This window comes from Chelmon rostratus, chromosome 7 (assembly GCF_017976325.1).
Source record: "Chelmon rostratus isolate fCheRos1 chromosome 7, fCheRos1.pri, whole genome shotgun sequence".
NCBI classification, from domain to species: Eukaryota; Metazoa; Chordata; class Actinopteri; order Chaetodontiformes; family Chaetodontidae; genus Chelmon; species Chelmon rostratus.
In genome coordinates this window covers 20631363-20648884 of record NC_055664.1, presented here as the reverse complement: position 1 = coordinate 20648884, position 17522 = coordinate 20631363, and the positions used below count along the sequence as shown (strand labels likewise).

Here is a 17522-nt window from a genome sequence, read left to right as displayed (position 1 = left end):
TCTTAGTGAGATAATCGCTATATTTGCTGAAGTATTGAAGAGCAGCTGTAGAATAAGTCTTGGATTTCATGCAAAAGCTGAGCAAACCATGTCATGTGCTCACGAGCACAGTTAAGAACGAGAGTCCACACAGGGCTTGAGAAACTTTAAATTTTTTTTAAATTACGCTACTGACTTGAATTAAGCAAAACAGGAACAGAGGCTGGATGAAGTTACTCAAAAGTAAAGGCTGTGCAACATATAGTCCTTCTGCACAGCCTGTATTTACATAAGAGGAATAGTTCCAATTTATAGGCATATTGCATAGATGGAGCACAGATTATGCTTTCTGTTAAATGATCTCTGTCCCAAAAAACCTGACAACCATTAAACTGTGCCATCATGCCCTACATCATCGTGATTCAAAAATATAAAGTTTATGTCCCTCAATGGTGTAAGATGCAACTAATATTAGCTAAAAGTTTATGAGTGCTCAAGTACTTCACTTTGCCCTCTTAGTCCCACCTTGTTAACAACCTTCAGAGAAGATCAGCAGTACAGATTGAATGCATGAACACACGGGATGCGCAGCATTAAGAATCGTAGAGCAAGAGTGTGCTTTCACCTACTTTCGACAATGTTATTGTGAATTCAGAAACCTGCGAGGTTCACAGAGGTTTCTCCAGTCACAATAACAGGCCCAGTTTTCAAAAGGCCATGCAGGTCAGCCCACAAGTGTAACATCACTGAACAAATATCCAACAATACACATACACATCAACAGCAAACACTGTGAAGAAACTGGTACATTTGATATGTGAGTGGGTTCACACTGCATTTGTGAGGGGGATGTGTTAGCCTTCTTTGATCTTCGGGGGTGGGGGTTGTTTATGTGTTATTGACAGAGTTGGAAGGATACACTGACAGTACAGCTGATCGTGCTCAAGCTCATATTTCACCGTCCATGCAACGCAGATGTGAAATGTAACAAAATGAAATCCTGTTTATTTTTTTTTCTCATTTCTTTTCTGACCCGTGTTGAAAGCAGAACCTGGCCTCCGAAACAGCAAGCGTTTCAAACCCAGTCTCAAAGTCGAGGGAGGAAAAAGATTACATTCATCAGCTCCAAAGCTGGGCTGCAGTTTCAGCTGCCTCTCTGACAAACTCTCCGCGTGTCACATGTTTCGTTGCGATGTCTTTTGTGTTATTTCAGGATGGACATCGTTTATACTCATTCAGGATATTGGTCACTTAAGCAACGGCGTAATGAAACAGAATATTCAGATCTGAGCAAAAAAATCTGACTTGAGTAGCAAGGCGTGCAGTGGGATTGTAGCCTCAGGACTAACTGAGTGTGGGCTCCGTGGGAGGCTTCACTGACATCGATGTATGTTGTTCTATGGCAACAGGCACATCATTTTCTGTTGCTCTACAACTGCCTTTAGTAACATTTGATGATAATGTTATGTTGTTTATACCATTATTAGATAATAATAATAATGATAATAAAGTTATGATGAGTGTTGTTATTAGCTGATAATAAAAAGCAGAACAGAAAACTACAGTAAAAACCAAGGAGAAGCTTTAATGGGGCGCAGTCAGTCTCCTTTTAGTTTTGCATTATTAAGGCAGAGATATATTTCAAAATTGCAAAATCTGCAGGGAAATGAAGAAGCAAAGAAATGCGAATCACTGTTGATTATGCACACAGTGCTTCACTTTCACGACCTAATACATAATTTGCAGTTTTTCCATAAATTGGTTCTCACTGACAGTCAGTTCAGGTCTAATATTACAAAAACACACTCAGGGCTAATCAGATGCTGTGAGTCCTTGAGTTCTGTGTTATGAACCCCCTCATTTTAAGGTGCTGTTGGATTGAGACGAGCCATACAGCGGACATGGCTGCTTTGCATTGTTCTTTGCATACTAACACGACCAATTTAACAGCACAAAAATCACGAGAGACACAAGAGACTCGTGTTTTTGTTTGTTTGCAGACCTTGATGGGATGTAACTCATGTGTAGTGTCGACTTGAATGTGTGTTGCCCAATCGATCCACAGTTTGGAGGAAGGTTTGTGTGTGAAAACAAGCTGCAGTATCTCCCCCTCCCAAATGGCTCAAAGAACAAACAGTTCAGACTCAAGTATGCAGTTCAATTGTGAAAACGCTCTTATTTATCTGAAGCAGTACTCCTGTGTCTTAATTATCTCCTCATATACCCAGTTCAAATAGCTTTGAGTGCAGTTTTCTTCTTCTGTTGTCTCGTCCTGTCACTACAATCTGTTAAAGAAAATCCAAACGGTACTTCCTGTGTCCAGAGGTTTTTCTTCTTCTTTAAAATACAACAAAACACATGTGAATTAAACGCCTGTTTGGTTTAAGATACTGATGATTTGTATTTTCTGTTGTACTGAAAATGTACAACAGAAGTGTAAAATTCCCTCTTTGTGCTTCCACAGTCAGTGTTTAACTGGCAGACGAATGGAAACACAAAGAAGGAACTTTGGGAGCTCTCCACTTTTGTGCGCCATCACTTACACCAGGGGTCGGGAACCTTTTTGGCTGAGAGAGCCATGAACACCACATGTTTTTGAATGAAATTCCAGGAGAGCCAAACAATATGTTTAAAACTAAAAATACAAGTAAATGTGTGCATTTTATGTAATTTCAACACTTTTTAAAGTAAGTCTTAAGTCTCTGAATTCTTTTTAATAACATTGTTATGCTGTTGCTAATTAATGATGAGTATTTCTTTAATAATTACTAATTAGTTAGCTGACAGCAGGATTAACGACAAGCCGTAGTGCGCCCCTTTGCGCATGCGCACATCGACCGGTATTTTCGACAGCAAAATACAGCAGCCTCACTTAAACAGTGCCTGTCACTACCCGATCTACGTTGCCTCATCTGCGTTGCCTTTGTGATTGATGGATAGATAGATAAATAGATAGACACAACGACATGTGTGTTTGCCACTTTCCCACTGAAATGACTGCGAACCGGCTTTCTAGTTGCTGGCTCGCGCGTGCGCAAAGTATTTGTCTGCGAGCCAGATGCGGCCACATCTGGCTCGCGAGCCATTGGTTCCCGACCCCTGACTTACACTGAAAAATGCGAACCTATCTGATCATCGCACATGAACTTCGATTTCTGCCCTCGCGCATTGTTGCATGCGTATTTTGACTTTTCCTGGTGTTTGGCGTTCCCTGTGAAACAGGTCATGTGGTCGTGTCACAATGTCGGCCTCCGCCTCGGAAAAAAAAACAAAAAAAAAAAAGACGACGTACACTAATGTAAATGTCAAAATGTGTAGTCGTCCGGTCGTTCCTGCCCTGGGTGGAGATATGCAGATGACATGCCAAGAGGACTGAATCATGATGTCCCTGTGGGGAGCGTGTGGTTTACCACAGCCTGCTGGCTTTGCTTTTTTGTTGTGCGATTTTTTTTTTTTTTTTTTTTTTTATATATCAGAGCCAGTCATCTCTCTCTGAACTCAAGAGAGCATAACTCACCTTATCACCCCTGTCGCTCTCACTTCCTCTCTGTGTCCATCTGTTTCTTTGTCAGCCTTTGAACTGCTCTTGAGTCTCATGCACTGTGCTTTAAAAACAAAGCACTGAGGAACATACAGAATCATTTGATTTGAGCTGCCCAGCCAGCCTCTTTTTCTCAGAGTTTATGAGTAGTCAAAAGCTTTGTGCTGTTTTCTCGTTTTAATCTAATTGTGTGCTGCAGCTCAGTTGTTTAGAGTTTCTCGAACCGCTGTTGGCCGTCTGCTGTCTTCATTACCGTCACACATTCAGTTAAGATAAAGCCGAGCAAACAAAAAAATAATTAGGTGATAATCAGGAGCTGACTTGAGTCTAATTTTTTGTTTATAGAGAAGTGATTGTTTAAGTGGATGCTGGAAAATGAATTCAGACCAACACACGAGCCAGATGGAGGTTCTTCAGGCTCGCCATTCATAAAGAAGATGGATTTATACAATATTTTGGTGAATATATAGCTAATTTTTTAATCATGCTGAATGTTTGGTAGAAACAAGTGGGTTTTCCAGCCCTGTTTTGTGTTTCCAGGTAACGACATCTGCCCTTCATGGTACCCATAAAATTAAGAAATAAGGCAAGTTTGCTTTTTCTAGCCTTGGTTAAATATTCATTGTGTTGAAACTATTGCCAGATCAATACTATATTTTTTAGGCATATATTGATATTTGAGTGTGATAGAAACCTGATAATTACTTCTTTTTTACGTAAACACACAAAATAAAAATATTTTTTATAAGTATTCTTTACACAAAAAATGAAAAATATGTGCTAACCAGCTTGTTCCTCACTCAGCTCTCAGTTTTTCCCCCCGACTAGAAATCATGTACAATGCGACTGTTCTTGAATCTCAGTTCATTCTTACCATTTTATTGTGGCCTTTGTCGTACAACCATTGTTCATCTTTGCACACAACCGCTGAATCCCATTTGGAAAAACAGAAAAATTAGAAAGGACATCGAGATAAAGCAAAAGAAGCGAAAAGCAGGACGGCCTTGAGTGTCTTGGGGGACCTTGAATTCATGAAAGTGTTTCCCTGCTGGGTTTGTGAAATGCCCGGGGAGTTGTTCTGTTTTCTGTGGTCGCCTCTCAACTAAACTACAGACAATCAAAAGATTAGCACAGTTGACAGTCTCTCTTTAGATGTTTCCTTGCGCTTCAAGACAAAAAGCAACATGTGCAACATTTACTTCCTTTCCCCGTGGTACCGTCACTGTGATGAGCGGGTGGTTGCTGAAAAGTTGTAATGGTGATGCTGTAAAATACAAAATTCTTGGAATCCTAAAATGAGTTTTGAATCGAGGATTGACTCAATGCCAATGTTAAGTCCTTGTTTTTCCCCCAGTTAATTAATGCTCCCTTTCTAAATAGTCTCTTTGTGCATCCTTCTGTTTTTCTTCCATTTTCAAGTACAAAACGACTCCCAGTAAGCAGTCCAAGACGGCCTTTTTTTCTCTGTCTGAACAGCGTGTTTCTTTATAGAAAACATGACAGCAGTGAGAGCGCCGGCTCCCGGTGAAAAGTGCAAGCAGGCAGTTGTCAGTAGTATCCACAGACTGGACAGGTGCACGTGGATGCATTGGCTTTTTGAATGGAGCCTTAATACACACATTTACATACAATAAAACATCTTTGTGGAATTGTGCACATTTTGTCCTAATTCAAAGTCTGTGTGTTTGAAAGAGTCAAACTAATGAGCTGAATAATTACCTTAAAGTTATTTGTTAATTTATTTATTTAATATATTAATAAGGTTAAACTAAATATGTTGTGAATAATGTGATACAATATAAAAACACTGCAAACTGCAGCCTCCAAAATGACCATAAAGTTGAATCGACACCTCTCCTAAACAGCAAAAAAACAAAAAAACAAAACCTTAACATTATATTGTTATAGGACTGTTGTATTAGACTGCATTAGTTTTAGGTGGTTGTACCTAATAAACTGGCAGCTGAGTTTATTGAATGTATTCCTTTGATTATTTCATTGTGTCCCCCTTTTCTAATGCGTACCACTTGTATTTCAGCTGTTAATGATTAAGGAATGATGATAATGATTCATTCGTTACCTCTAACCACAGGTGTGATGCATTCACACACCCAGAATGTAATCTACTACAGGATAAACCCTCTATATGAATAAACTTATTGACATCTTCTAAGCCATAACCCCCCTTTTTAAAAAATTCTTAGTAATCCCTTGGCTTTGTCCGTTTGGTCTGCTGTTCACTGATAAATTGGTCTTTCCAGCTCTTTCTTAGTTTACCTCCAGTCCTTGTTTGTTAACATAATCCCAAATGTAGCTTTCCAGTTACCTGTACTGCCCTTTGCCTTGTGCAGTAGCTATGTCTCATATAGCAACATCACTAGATAACTGGTGATTGACAATGAAAGCCAAAAGTGAGCTTTTGTCTGCAGGCATAAGAAACCTTCCGCACACGGCGTCCGAAGCTATTGAACGGACTCCTCTTGTCTCGCTTTATGTCTGCCTGGTCTAGATGTTCTGTCTTTTTTGGGTGCAGGAGTGCACTTCCAAATGCAGAAGCGGCTTATCGTGCTCGCGTGCAGGCTCGGAGCACGCATCCAAAGCGGCCATCCCTACCTCCAGCGTCTAACTCACCTTTTGCCGAGGGCAGCGGATGGAGGAAGCTCTTTGCTTCTGTCAGCCGTGGCAGAGGTGTGCTCTGAAACCTTTCTCCGTTAATAAACTTGCCCTTTTCCTGGTAATGACCTGTCTCTCACTGTCTGTGTGAGTGCTTGGTGATCCCTTAACCTTTCATCAGTAAGAAATGCGTGCGCTCCTCCTCTTCACGCTGCCCCGTCTATCACTCCATCTCATGACCATCCTCCCTCAACCTCTGCAGCCTTTTGTCTGCCCAAGCTTTTATTGTTTAATGCTGTCTGCCATTGAAGTCTTGAAATAGTTTCAGGCCTAGTCATGTGAGACCGTTATGTGGGCTGAATTCAGTGTGTTCGAATTGTAAGTGTCCACTGAGACGTTGATGGATTTATTGAAGTAAGGTGTGACAGACTTTGACTGGGAGAAAATGTCACGGCTGATTGAAACAAAGCCTTCGCCTCCAGGTGCTCGCTCCACGCCTCCGACTTGGTGGCTCGGACTTCACACCGAACAGGTCAACACCCGGTGAACGCATGTTTGTGATCATCTCGGATCTAGTGTTGACAGGAGGCCGTTGATACGCAAACACTGTAGTTTAATATAATCCCACACAGCGAACAGCTGAACAGCAGAACCTCTGTATTACAAGCAGATAAAAGCACAATCACATTTAGTTAAAAATGTATTCTGGTTCGTTAAAAAATCCCAAAGATGAAGGAAAGTCAATCTGGCATCATTTTGACAAAATATTTGACAATAATAATAATTATTAGTTCTTTACTCATTTCATCAAATGTTCTTATTTTAGGCTTCTACACTGGAAATATGTTTATCTGCTTAGAAAACAAGGAATTAATTTCACACCTTTTTTTTAAGGATGAACAGAATTCTTTGTTGGCAATGTAAAGAAGCATGTTTTTTTTTTTTTTTTAAATCATTTTATGACCAATTATGTTGATGCAGGTCATACGCTGTTCATATTCCTGCTGATCTTTTGATTTTGGCCCAAGATGTTGACACTAGTTGCTGGAAAACTGGAGTTCTTACATTCATTCCTCCTTGAAAGCATATTTGTTCAGTGGAGTGGTTGCTGAAATAGTCCAGACTGGTCGACTAACAGCTAACTAGCAACAAGAGGTTTGGGGGAAATTAAAGGATAACTTTCGTTTTTTACAACCCGGACCGTATTTGTAGCATTAAATACGACCATTTAGACACCCAGACATCTTTGGTGGCATTTGGAGTCGTTTTGAAGAAATTAGCCCCAGAGGAGTGGCGCGTATATCCGTATAATGCGAGTACTCGGGGCATCCATGCGCAGCCTCTATATAACGCATAATCTGCTGCGAAACTCGTTCATATTCCAATATTTTGTTATGATATGCTGGTGCTAATCCCCTCTGAGCCCGTGGTGGCATGTTATCAACATCTTGCGTCTCTAGGCAACTACCTCTGACGTGGATGATGTCATTACCGAACGTCGCGCGCTGTGAGCAGCCAGCCACAACACAGCTAACTCTGCGGCGGTCGGCTACAAATACGCAATAACAAACCATAGCTGTGCCAGACTACAGCTAAACTAGCCGACCGCCAGCTCAGAGGGGAATAGCACCAGCATATCATAACAAAATATTGGAATATGAACGAGTTTCGCCGCAGATTATGCGTTACATAGAGGCTGAGCATGGATGCCCCAAGTACTCGCATTATACGGATATATGCGCCGCTCCTCTGGGGCTAATTTCTTCAAAACGACTCCAAATGCCACCAAAGTTACCTGGGTGAGTAAATTGCCGTATTTAATGCTACTAATAAGGTCCAGGTTGTAAAAACGAAACTTATCCTTTAAGATGAGCATTTTTCACCATTTTCTGATATTTTATAGGTGATTTCTTTTTATGCTAATGAAATAATCATGAGTTGCAGCCTGAACAAATAGAACGTTTCACACTCTGCATTTTTTTAATTGACATATTTTACCATATTTGCTTTCCTTTCTGATCTCCTCGCCGTCACTCCTCATCCACTTAACGCTCTGATTCCTGCTCTGTTATTCCCCGCAGGGTTATACTTGTCACGATCGATATGACGATGATCTGGCAGGGTTACTGTATGCTACATCATGGATTCTTTACGATCTTCAATGCAAAACCCACAAGATTTACGCTTTCAAGGAAGCACGATGATATCATCTTGAAAGGAAAGCTTGACTGTTTCAGTTCAGTTTGTCTGAGATGACGAAGCGGAAACAAGTTGACTGGTGTTCGAATAATGATTCGTCCTTGTAGAACAAACACCTTTATTTTAGAAATAAAGTAAAATCGATGCAGTTAAATTCATGTTATATATGTTTTTCAATTGCTCTAGTTTGTTTAAAATCCCCTGTACACATATTTGTTTTGAGCTCACACTTATTATTGCTGAGAGTTCCATAGAAAACCAGTTAAACAGTTAAATTTCCTTTCCTCACTCCAACCGACCTCTAATATATCAGCATCTGCTTTTTAGAGGTGGAAATTCTTTCGTGCAATACTGATCCCTGCGTTTACGTTCATATTAAATCCAGCAGAGTGTGCAACCTCGGATGATTCCTCCAGTCGTCATTTGCGTGATTTTCCTTCATAAGAATATACACAAAGGAAAGAGCCAAACTTCACTGATTGCAGCCAGGGTGCAGTCGAGATGACAGGAGGCAAACTGTGCTTCCGGGCCCGTCTCCCTGTTTGATAAAAAAAACATGCCCCGTTTCTCGATGCAGAGCGAGTCGGAAACGAGGCACAAACCACTTAGCAAATTCTGCCCTGAACCAGTTTTTTTTTTTTTTCCCCTCATGCCAGTTGGTGTCACACATCACTAGATCAGCAGCTCTCCCGTTGTCAACACGCAACACCATCAGCAGGACCGGTGCTTGTTAATTGGTTGCTTGATTTCAATTTTCATTGCAGCCCCATCGGTTTGTCCATATTCAGTTCTAGCCCTGAGACACAGACTTGTGTGAAGCCGGGGAAGGAGGGTGTGTTTGTGTGTTTCTGCAGCAAAGAGAGTGAAACTGTGCCTCACGGAGCTAGTGGCAGGCATGGAGACAGACAGGAAAAGGAGAGAGTTTAATGGCTCTGTACAAGCCATGAGCTGTAGAGCTAGACCTGTGGTGATTGGTTTGGACTATATTTCCAACAGCCTGTCACTCGCTAAAATAAACCAACAGTACCACCGTGGCAGAGGGGAAATTGCCCTGAAATGTCACCATTTGCTGTCAGTGGAGCACTCTGAACCAGTACCAGAGGCTATGTATAGCCGTGCCGTCCAGGATTTATTAAATAACATGTTGCCGTCACTCTAACGCAAGTATGTAACTTTTCTGTTTGCCTTTTTCCCGTCTCTCCAGTGGCTCTGCAGCTCCCAGAGGGCCTGCAGATGTTTGCCTGTGTCATCGCCGACATCATTGAGAGGTAAGGTGGAGAAAGGAAGAGTGTTTTTTTTTGTTTTTTGGCTTAATTTTTAATTTGATAAGTTATTAGAGAGTCCACCAGTAAGCAGCAGATGTAGAAGTCAAGGCAGCAGCATACAAACTTTTAACTGCCGCCGCCACTTGGCGCTCATTAGGAGAGCGAGAGCTTTATCGTAATTCCCCGCCTCGCACTCGGTCAGGGATTCAGCAGAAAATGAGACACGATTACGCTGTTTTAGGACAGAGCAGATATCACAGCTTCCCTTGCTCACAGTCGGAGGAGGGAAGAGATATTACTCTTGTTAATTACGTCTTGTTTCAGTCTGCGTATGCCCTATTGCACACCAGCACTCGATCACACGGACACCGCAAAGGTTCTTCTTTTCTTTTCTTTTTTTTTCATCCTGCAGTGAGAAGTGCTGCAGCATTAATGCACTTCAAACCTTATAGTTTGTATTTGATGCTACATTGTGGTTTGGCCTACGCTGTGCTAAATCAAATGTGCACTTCAGTGCTTGGTAAATAGAAACACACTTTCTGAAAAAGAAACTCGTATGTGAAGGCCACTATGAAGCAAAAGAAAAAACAGCTCTGTCCGTTTTTTTTTTCTCTTTCTTCTTTGTTGTTTCTGTGGCCTCATTTCACCTTCAGTTGGCCTCTGGTCCTCAGGAACACGGTCTGCCAAGTGTTTTTCTCAAAGAAAATGGCCGCTAACATTTCCAGAGGTGTTTAGTCAATACGAACCTGATTATGAGATGGACACGAGGAAGGATGGAGCGGCCGTAAGCCTTTCAAGCTAGGCGGATGTTTCATTTGACACAGGAAACGTGGCGCACGTTGGTTTGACTGTGTTATTGAGTACACGCCAAGACACATTTATTTGCTGTTTAAATGTTAAAATTTGGTCTTGCTCATAAATGTGTTGTTCAGGGGGTTTGTCTTTCTCTTCTCTTCTTTTTTTTCTCTTTTCTTCATCTTCTCTTTTTACTCCAGCGTTTTGTTCATCCTTTCTCCAGCCGTATCAGGCCTCCATCGCTCTACCTCTCTATCACTACCTTTACAGTGATTTCAGCTTTTTTATCGCAAGAGAAATGATAGAGTGAAGTGCTGATGATAGGGTCTGGTCTTATCAGTCCTGCTGCTATCAGACTGAGAGCTACCACCGTTTGCTGCGTGGCTTTTAAACCGCACACCCCTGCAGTCCACATTTCCATGTTTGAATTGTCCCTGTCCATCATGGAGTCCGCTAAATTGGTCCCATCTCTTCTAATGAGAGCAATTAGCGGACGCTAATTGCTTTTCTCACTGTCTTCATACCTCGTCCTCTGTCGCTTGCCTCTCTGTAGTTTTCACCCTCTCTGCACCATCCACACGATTTCTCCCCCAGACTGCGGCAGAGAAGATTGTTCTCACGGTTTCCCTTCATTAGGTCCTGCTATATAGTTTCCCTGAAGCTATTTTGCCGCTGTCTGTGCTGTCTTACTATGTAAGAATTTTCTTTTGCAATTCTACTAACAGATGGGTTCTTTGAAACCTGGATGAACATCAGAGCCTCTGAGAAGTACTGAATATCTTCCATCTTGTGCCCTGACCAACAGACTGAGTATATAATTTGAATTACATCAGCTGAGTTTGAATAGTATTGTCTATTATTGATTAACAAAGTTCTTGACAAACTCAATGATGGACAAACGTGTTGGTCATCCAGGGTCATTAAATTTCCCGTTTATTATAACTTGGGTATTATTTTTGCAGTTTTGGCTTTTCCTAGTGCTTATGATAACATTTCGCTGACAAAAGTAATTGCTGAGATCTGGGAACACGGCCATAAATCTATAGCAAAGTCAAACAAGCCAAGAAAAGAGTGGTCAGGCGATCGGACAGATTGTGACCAAGATAAGATTTGAGGCGCTGCTTTATCTCAGCCACCTTTTTTGGAGGGTGAGTCCAACTGAAATGTTGGCAGTTATCCCTGATCGCATCCCTGTTTGTACACACATCTATGGCAAGTGCTGGAGGTCAAGCTTTTTGGCCGCCATCCGGATCTGAGTGCTTTGGGTAGCCCTGATCTGATACTTATATTTGCCTAAATGTTGACTAGACATGTATGTAGCACTTTGAAATAACATGAGTAGCCCTTTAAATTTAGCGCACCTTATTTTTCACAAACTACATAATCCAGATACTGAAGGTCCTGGTTCAAAACTATTAAGGTGACCAGCTTTAATTGACACCATATAAAGAACAATTTAACTGGAAGGATGCAACTCTGGAAAGAAACATGATGCGATCATCGAGAGAGAAGTCTTCTTTGTTGGAGTTGTTGGGCTTCCCAAAAACAATCATCATTGTACAGTGGCATTATTGTGATGCTTCATTTCCCCCATAAGCAATCTTTGGCTCAAGATATTACTAACCTCAGAGTCAATCATTTTTTTGACAACCACATCAATTTTAAGGACAAACTCTAAATCTAACGTCAGCACCATCTGGTGGCTCTTCACCGTATGATCTTTGATCCTGATGTGCGGATGACAGTTGTAACATTTGTAAGTAGGAACTAAAGAAACTCAAGGTCTTGGTTCAAGTCTGTTCCCACTTCATACTGTAACCGGATAGATAGTGCCATGGAAGTCACAATAGTACTGATAACAATCTCAACACAGGAGCTCAGAATTTGGCTGATCCCTTCAAAAGCTCTTCCTGCAGGTGAAAACTGTCTGTTTTTGAATGCTTAATCTGCCCCCCAGATGAAACTGCTTGTTGTGGAGAAACCAGGATGCCGTGCTGACAAGCCTGTCAACAGTTCAATCCACCAGATTGAAAGGGGGACGGGAAGTGACTGAAGTATCTCATCCAAAATTTAACAATGATCACTGATAGACAAATATTTAAACCAGATTTTGTAGCAGCTACAATTTCAGAGCACTTTATTGTGGCAGCAACCCAGCGAGCTGTTGCATTGATGGAAATGTAGCCAATGGACGCACCCATCCTAATGTGGCTCTAACATAGGATTGGAGGGCGGTGTTTGGAGGGAGTGAATGACAGTAACCTTTGGATGTTGGCACAGCAGGCAGCAGACCTTGTGTCACACAGCTTATGTCGAGGGTTACCAGAGGTCCCAGGAGTTGGGCCGCTCTGCCATCGCCATCATTGCCACAGTCCCCCATACTCGGGAGACAGGGCTGAGGTCCATATCAAAATGGGGATGAAAGGGCTAAGCTGGCCTCAGAGTAAGGAGCTTCAGTGGGAGGGGCTGCTAAGTCTTAATGAGGACAAGCTGCTCTGAATCATGGCCATGCTGCTGTTAATGCACTTAGGCCCCAGTGCACACCCTTTACATGTACACACTTTTACAGTCACAGATACACACTTTTTACAGTCACAGTGTACCATTTTTAATGTGATAGGCACTAATTTTCTCTTTCAAGCATTCTTTCTCTCGCTCTATCTCTATTTATATATGAACAACCAGGGGAAAACACATGATCGTGCACTCATATTTATACATTTACAATGAAACGGCACCACAAACTAGCCTACAGAGTAACCTCAGAGTAGACTCGACACATTCGGGACTTCAAAGTGCTTTAAAAGGAATTAAAAAGACCCACTGAAGAATCTCAGATGACACTCAGGTTTTTATGGCGTTACCAGGAAAGGGAGGATTGTTGATGTTGGGAATAGTTTTTAATTTTTTTTTTATTTGTAATTTGTTCAAAATGTTTTTTTTATAACATCACATTATTTATCAGGTCTCTATGAAGCAAACTATAGATGATTATAGGGTTAAAGGAATTAAATATACAGCAGTTTCCCCGTCTTGTCATGATTTGATATTGCGAGATTGCAGGAAATGGCAACAACCCCTCCTCCCCACTTCAGAAACCAAATCTATACCCTAATTCTTGAATGTGATCATCAAAATATTCCCTAAAACATGCAATCGTCCAATATAGATATGCCAAAATCGGGAATAAGAAGCTCCATACTCCAAGGCTGTTCTACTTTATTCAATTATACTGTGTTTAGCTAGATCGGTCAAATCAGTAGAACTCCATAATGTTGCAGATGTTAGCACATGTGTTCATACATACTAATTTAGATCACATATTAGTTTTCAATTTGTGTTTTGCAGGCTACAGAAACCTGAACACTTTCACACAGATGGGAGCCCACTCGATACTCGAATGTAGATTGGTGTCTGCAATTTAAATAACCATGTCACCATTTATAAAGCCACAGTCCATTTATTACCGCGCCATCCTCCTTTATCAGATTCTCTGCGCACCTTTTCATTTCATTCTTTACTCTCCTGGTGTTGACATTGTCACAGCAATTCAAAGACTTATGAACTCTGCTTTCACAAGTAAACAAAAAAAGAAAAAGCTTTCAGAATAAAAGAAGGAATTGGTAACTTGTGCAGGCAGGCAATGATGCATGTGCTGTCAGTGTACCATATGTTTTATTGCCTTTGATGGTATACCAGCTGTCTCGTTCTAGCTCTGAAAGATACTTTTATGAACTTACTTCAGTATTTACTGCTGCTGCTTTTGTGACAGTGGAGGAATATAAAGAGGGTAGCGGAAAGCTGGGTGTGTGGGGCTGTCGCCATGTCCTAATCCTGAGGACAGCACTAGCATCTAATGTTCCGTCTCTGGTCTCCTGGCACGAAAAACCCTGGGCCTCGACATGGAGATGTTGGCCTGTAACCTAATCCGAGGTCTTGTAGGCTGATGTTTGGTGGTTGAATGACAAATTTGCTGAGCACACAAGGCCAAAGGGCTCCTGTTATTGGGAGCAAAAAAGCAATAGCGGAAAATGAAACATTCCTTTTTCTGACAGTAAAGGAGTCCTCTGACCATCACAGATCATAACAAGACAATTTACATGTTTTTATGTGCTATTGTTTGCTGCAAATACATGTATGCAGGACTCCCTGTAAAGCACTATTTATAATGAGTGAAATTAAATAAACTGAATCAATTTCATTATCAAGCAAAGCTTTGTTGCAAGCTTTATACAACAAATTACACCAACACCTTTGGAAAGTAGGTAATTGGTAGATCAAAACAAAATGTAGGTTCGGAGAAGATGCGCTCTCAGTCCAAATGACAATTGTGAAACACAGATTCATATGTTTTAGTCTATAGTCTATATTCTCCATAAGCAGGGAAGCTGCTCTATGGTTGCCCTTGTTTTACATATTTTAACTGCTGTTAGATTGATGAACTGCTGTAGCCACATGTCAATGCAAAGGTCATTGTATTTCTTCGGTCAATGTTTGTTTAAGGTTGTAGAATAGGCAGCTTGAAGCCACATGATGTCACCTGCCCTTCATTAGTCTTTAACTAATGATGACCAGTGACTCAGGTCACCTCGGCAGGTTATTCCAAATTAGAAAGGCAAAAGTGTTGCTCACTGAGAATGAGGTCAGAAATGATTGGGTGAGATTTTTGGTGTTTTGGTGTCACCGTCATTATCTTTACATTTATTTAGCTTTTATAGTCACAGTCTATTTGTCAAGGCATACATGATATAAAAAAAAAAGCCAGAGGCACAATACTATGAACATAAAATGCATTAAAAAATAGTGAATAGAAAAGAAGAGAGGCAGATAGCAGAACAGGTAGAGATAGGGCAATTAAAATGTATGAATAATGTCATACTGACAGCAATGACAGTCACTAGAATATTAATTTCCCCTACATCTGGCAGTTGCCCTAAACCCATTCACCAGTTACCAATTCCCTTAGTCTCTTAGTTTTTCTGCAGAATAACAGTCAGCAAAAATATCTCAGGTCTTTAGACTACAGTATAATGAGGCCCGCATTTCTGATTAATATAGAAACAAGAGTCGGAAGGAAGCTTTCCCAAAAATGGCCTTATAAATAAAGATAGACCAGTGACTAAGCCTCCCCATTGACGGAGATGGCCGACCAGCCCCGGCGGACGGAGAATACAGTGATGAGTCAGGGGATTTGCAATTTGTAACAAGCTCAAAGCACCATCATAAATTGTGTCTTAACATCCAAAGACACTGAGCTGATGGAGTCCCAACAAATCACCATAATCATATAATAGTAACATTTTGCAAAAAACACAAACACACCAGCTTTTGTGGATGCCTTTTAGCTTGTCAACAGTGTTTTCAGTGTGGAACTTCAACAAGCTACAGCCATCCATTAAAATCTTAAAATGTTTGAAGCAAGACGCCAGCTTTCACTCCACTCCCCTTATCTAGTAGTTTGTTGTTTGCTCAGAGGCCTTGCAGTCATTTTCAGTCTCACGAGCAGCGTGGCTCTAAGCATGACAATGTTGTCGGTCCATTACTTTGGTCTTGATCAAAATATCTCCACAACTACTACAACCACGATGGATTGCTAAGAATTTTGCAGAGGTTAATTCTCCCAAGAAGGTGAATCGTTTGTATTTTGGTGCTCCTCTGACTTTTATTTAAGCGCCACCAGCAGGTGGACATTTTTAGTCAGATGGCTCAACAACTGTTCAGTGGATATTCATGAAATTCATTCCAGGTTTTCATGGTGCCCAGATGAGGAATCCTAATGACTTTGGTTGCCCCCTGGCTTCCCCTTTTTGCTTCCCCTTTGAGATGTTTCAACATCTGTCCCACGGATTGTCGCAAAACCATGAGGTTCACAGTGGTGGTTCTGACTGAAATGTCTCAAATACGATTGGATGGATAACCATAAAATTAGGCATCCACATTCATGTTCCCCTCAGGATGAACTGTAGTCACTTCACTTTTCATCTAGTGCCATCATCAGGTCAAATACAAATACATGCAAAACTAATGCTAATAACATCAAACGTAGCTGTGATTTGTGTTTAGCGCTTGCTGTACGTGCCAAACTATGATGGTGGATATGGCAAACATGATACCAGTTTGATGAAAGTCAAGCTGGTGAGGAGGCAGTTGGTTTAGAGATGCTCATTGTTGAGTCTTCTGGAGGAGTTGTGTGCTTGCATGTATGATTCAACAAAACATGGATGGAAGATGCTCATGGTGATCCCACTGACATACTGGACCTTTTTTCTGTCTCTCTCCATCATGTACTATCCAAAATAACTGTCAACATAGCCCCTAGATAGCTCAAGCAGCAGCCGTGTCAGATGCAGCGTGTTGGTAAATTAAGGTACAGTGTGCACACACAGCCCGCAGACATCTCCAGGTCCTGCACCGTAGCGTTTTCATCCATCAGAATAGATCCCTCTATATTCCGTATGGCAGGTTGAATCATTTCTGTGGGTGCAGCAGCCACAGCCCACAGCCTCTCAGGGTAAATGTCAACTCTGCCATTAGGAAGGAGCCTGGTAGGAGCCTCCAACGCCTTCATGCCCTCACATCATCACAGTCTTCATGGCGCCCACAGCACAGCTGAGCTGTAGCAACAGATCTAGGCCTAAGTGTGCGAGTGAGTGTGTCTGTGCCAGCATGTAAACATATATGCTGATGCACGTGCTGCACCATGGTTTTTGACTGTGCCAACTCTAACTCTGTCTGCTCTCCAGCTACGTGAGATCCTCAAATATATGTGGTATTCATATATGAGCTCCCAGCACTCCCACAGAGCCATGTGCTGCCTAGTTGCCCTCCTGCCAGGGACACCCTCACTGCCAACCTGCGGTATGTCAAGCTCTTAAAATACCTCATCAGCGACCACCGGCAGACCCTGCAGAAACGTGTCGCCGTTGGTCTGGTTTTTCTGGTCCTCTTGTATGTTCAAGACATGTTTGAAAGTTAAATGAGAGAGGTGGATGCTTCGACTTCCTGTCCAGCACCCCTTTCCAAGTTTGTATTTGGAGTAGAGCCTTTTGTCTGTATGTTTTATTAATTTGTACAAAGCAAGCTTACAGGTATCACAATTGCTTGTAGGATGAACCGGACAGCAAACAGCT

General features: G+C 41.5%; 1 protein-coding gene across 1 annotated transcript in view; it reads left to right on the top strand.

The window, feature by feature from the left end:
• Nucleotides 1-17522, top strand: part of dph1 (diphthamide biosynthesis 1) — a 53772-nt gene that overhangs the window by 2106 nt on the left and 34144 nt on the right. The window contains exon 3 of the mRNA XM_041940353.1: nt 9537-9600. Within this exon, the coding sequence (XP_041796287.1) occupies nt 9537-9600 (64 nt within the window). The remainder of the gene's footprint in view (nt 1-9536; nt 9601-17522) is intronic.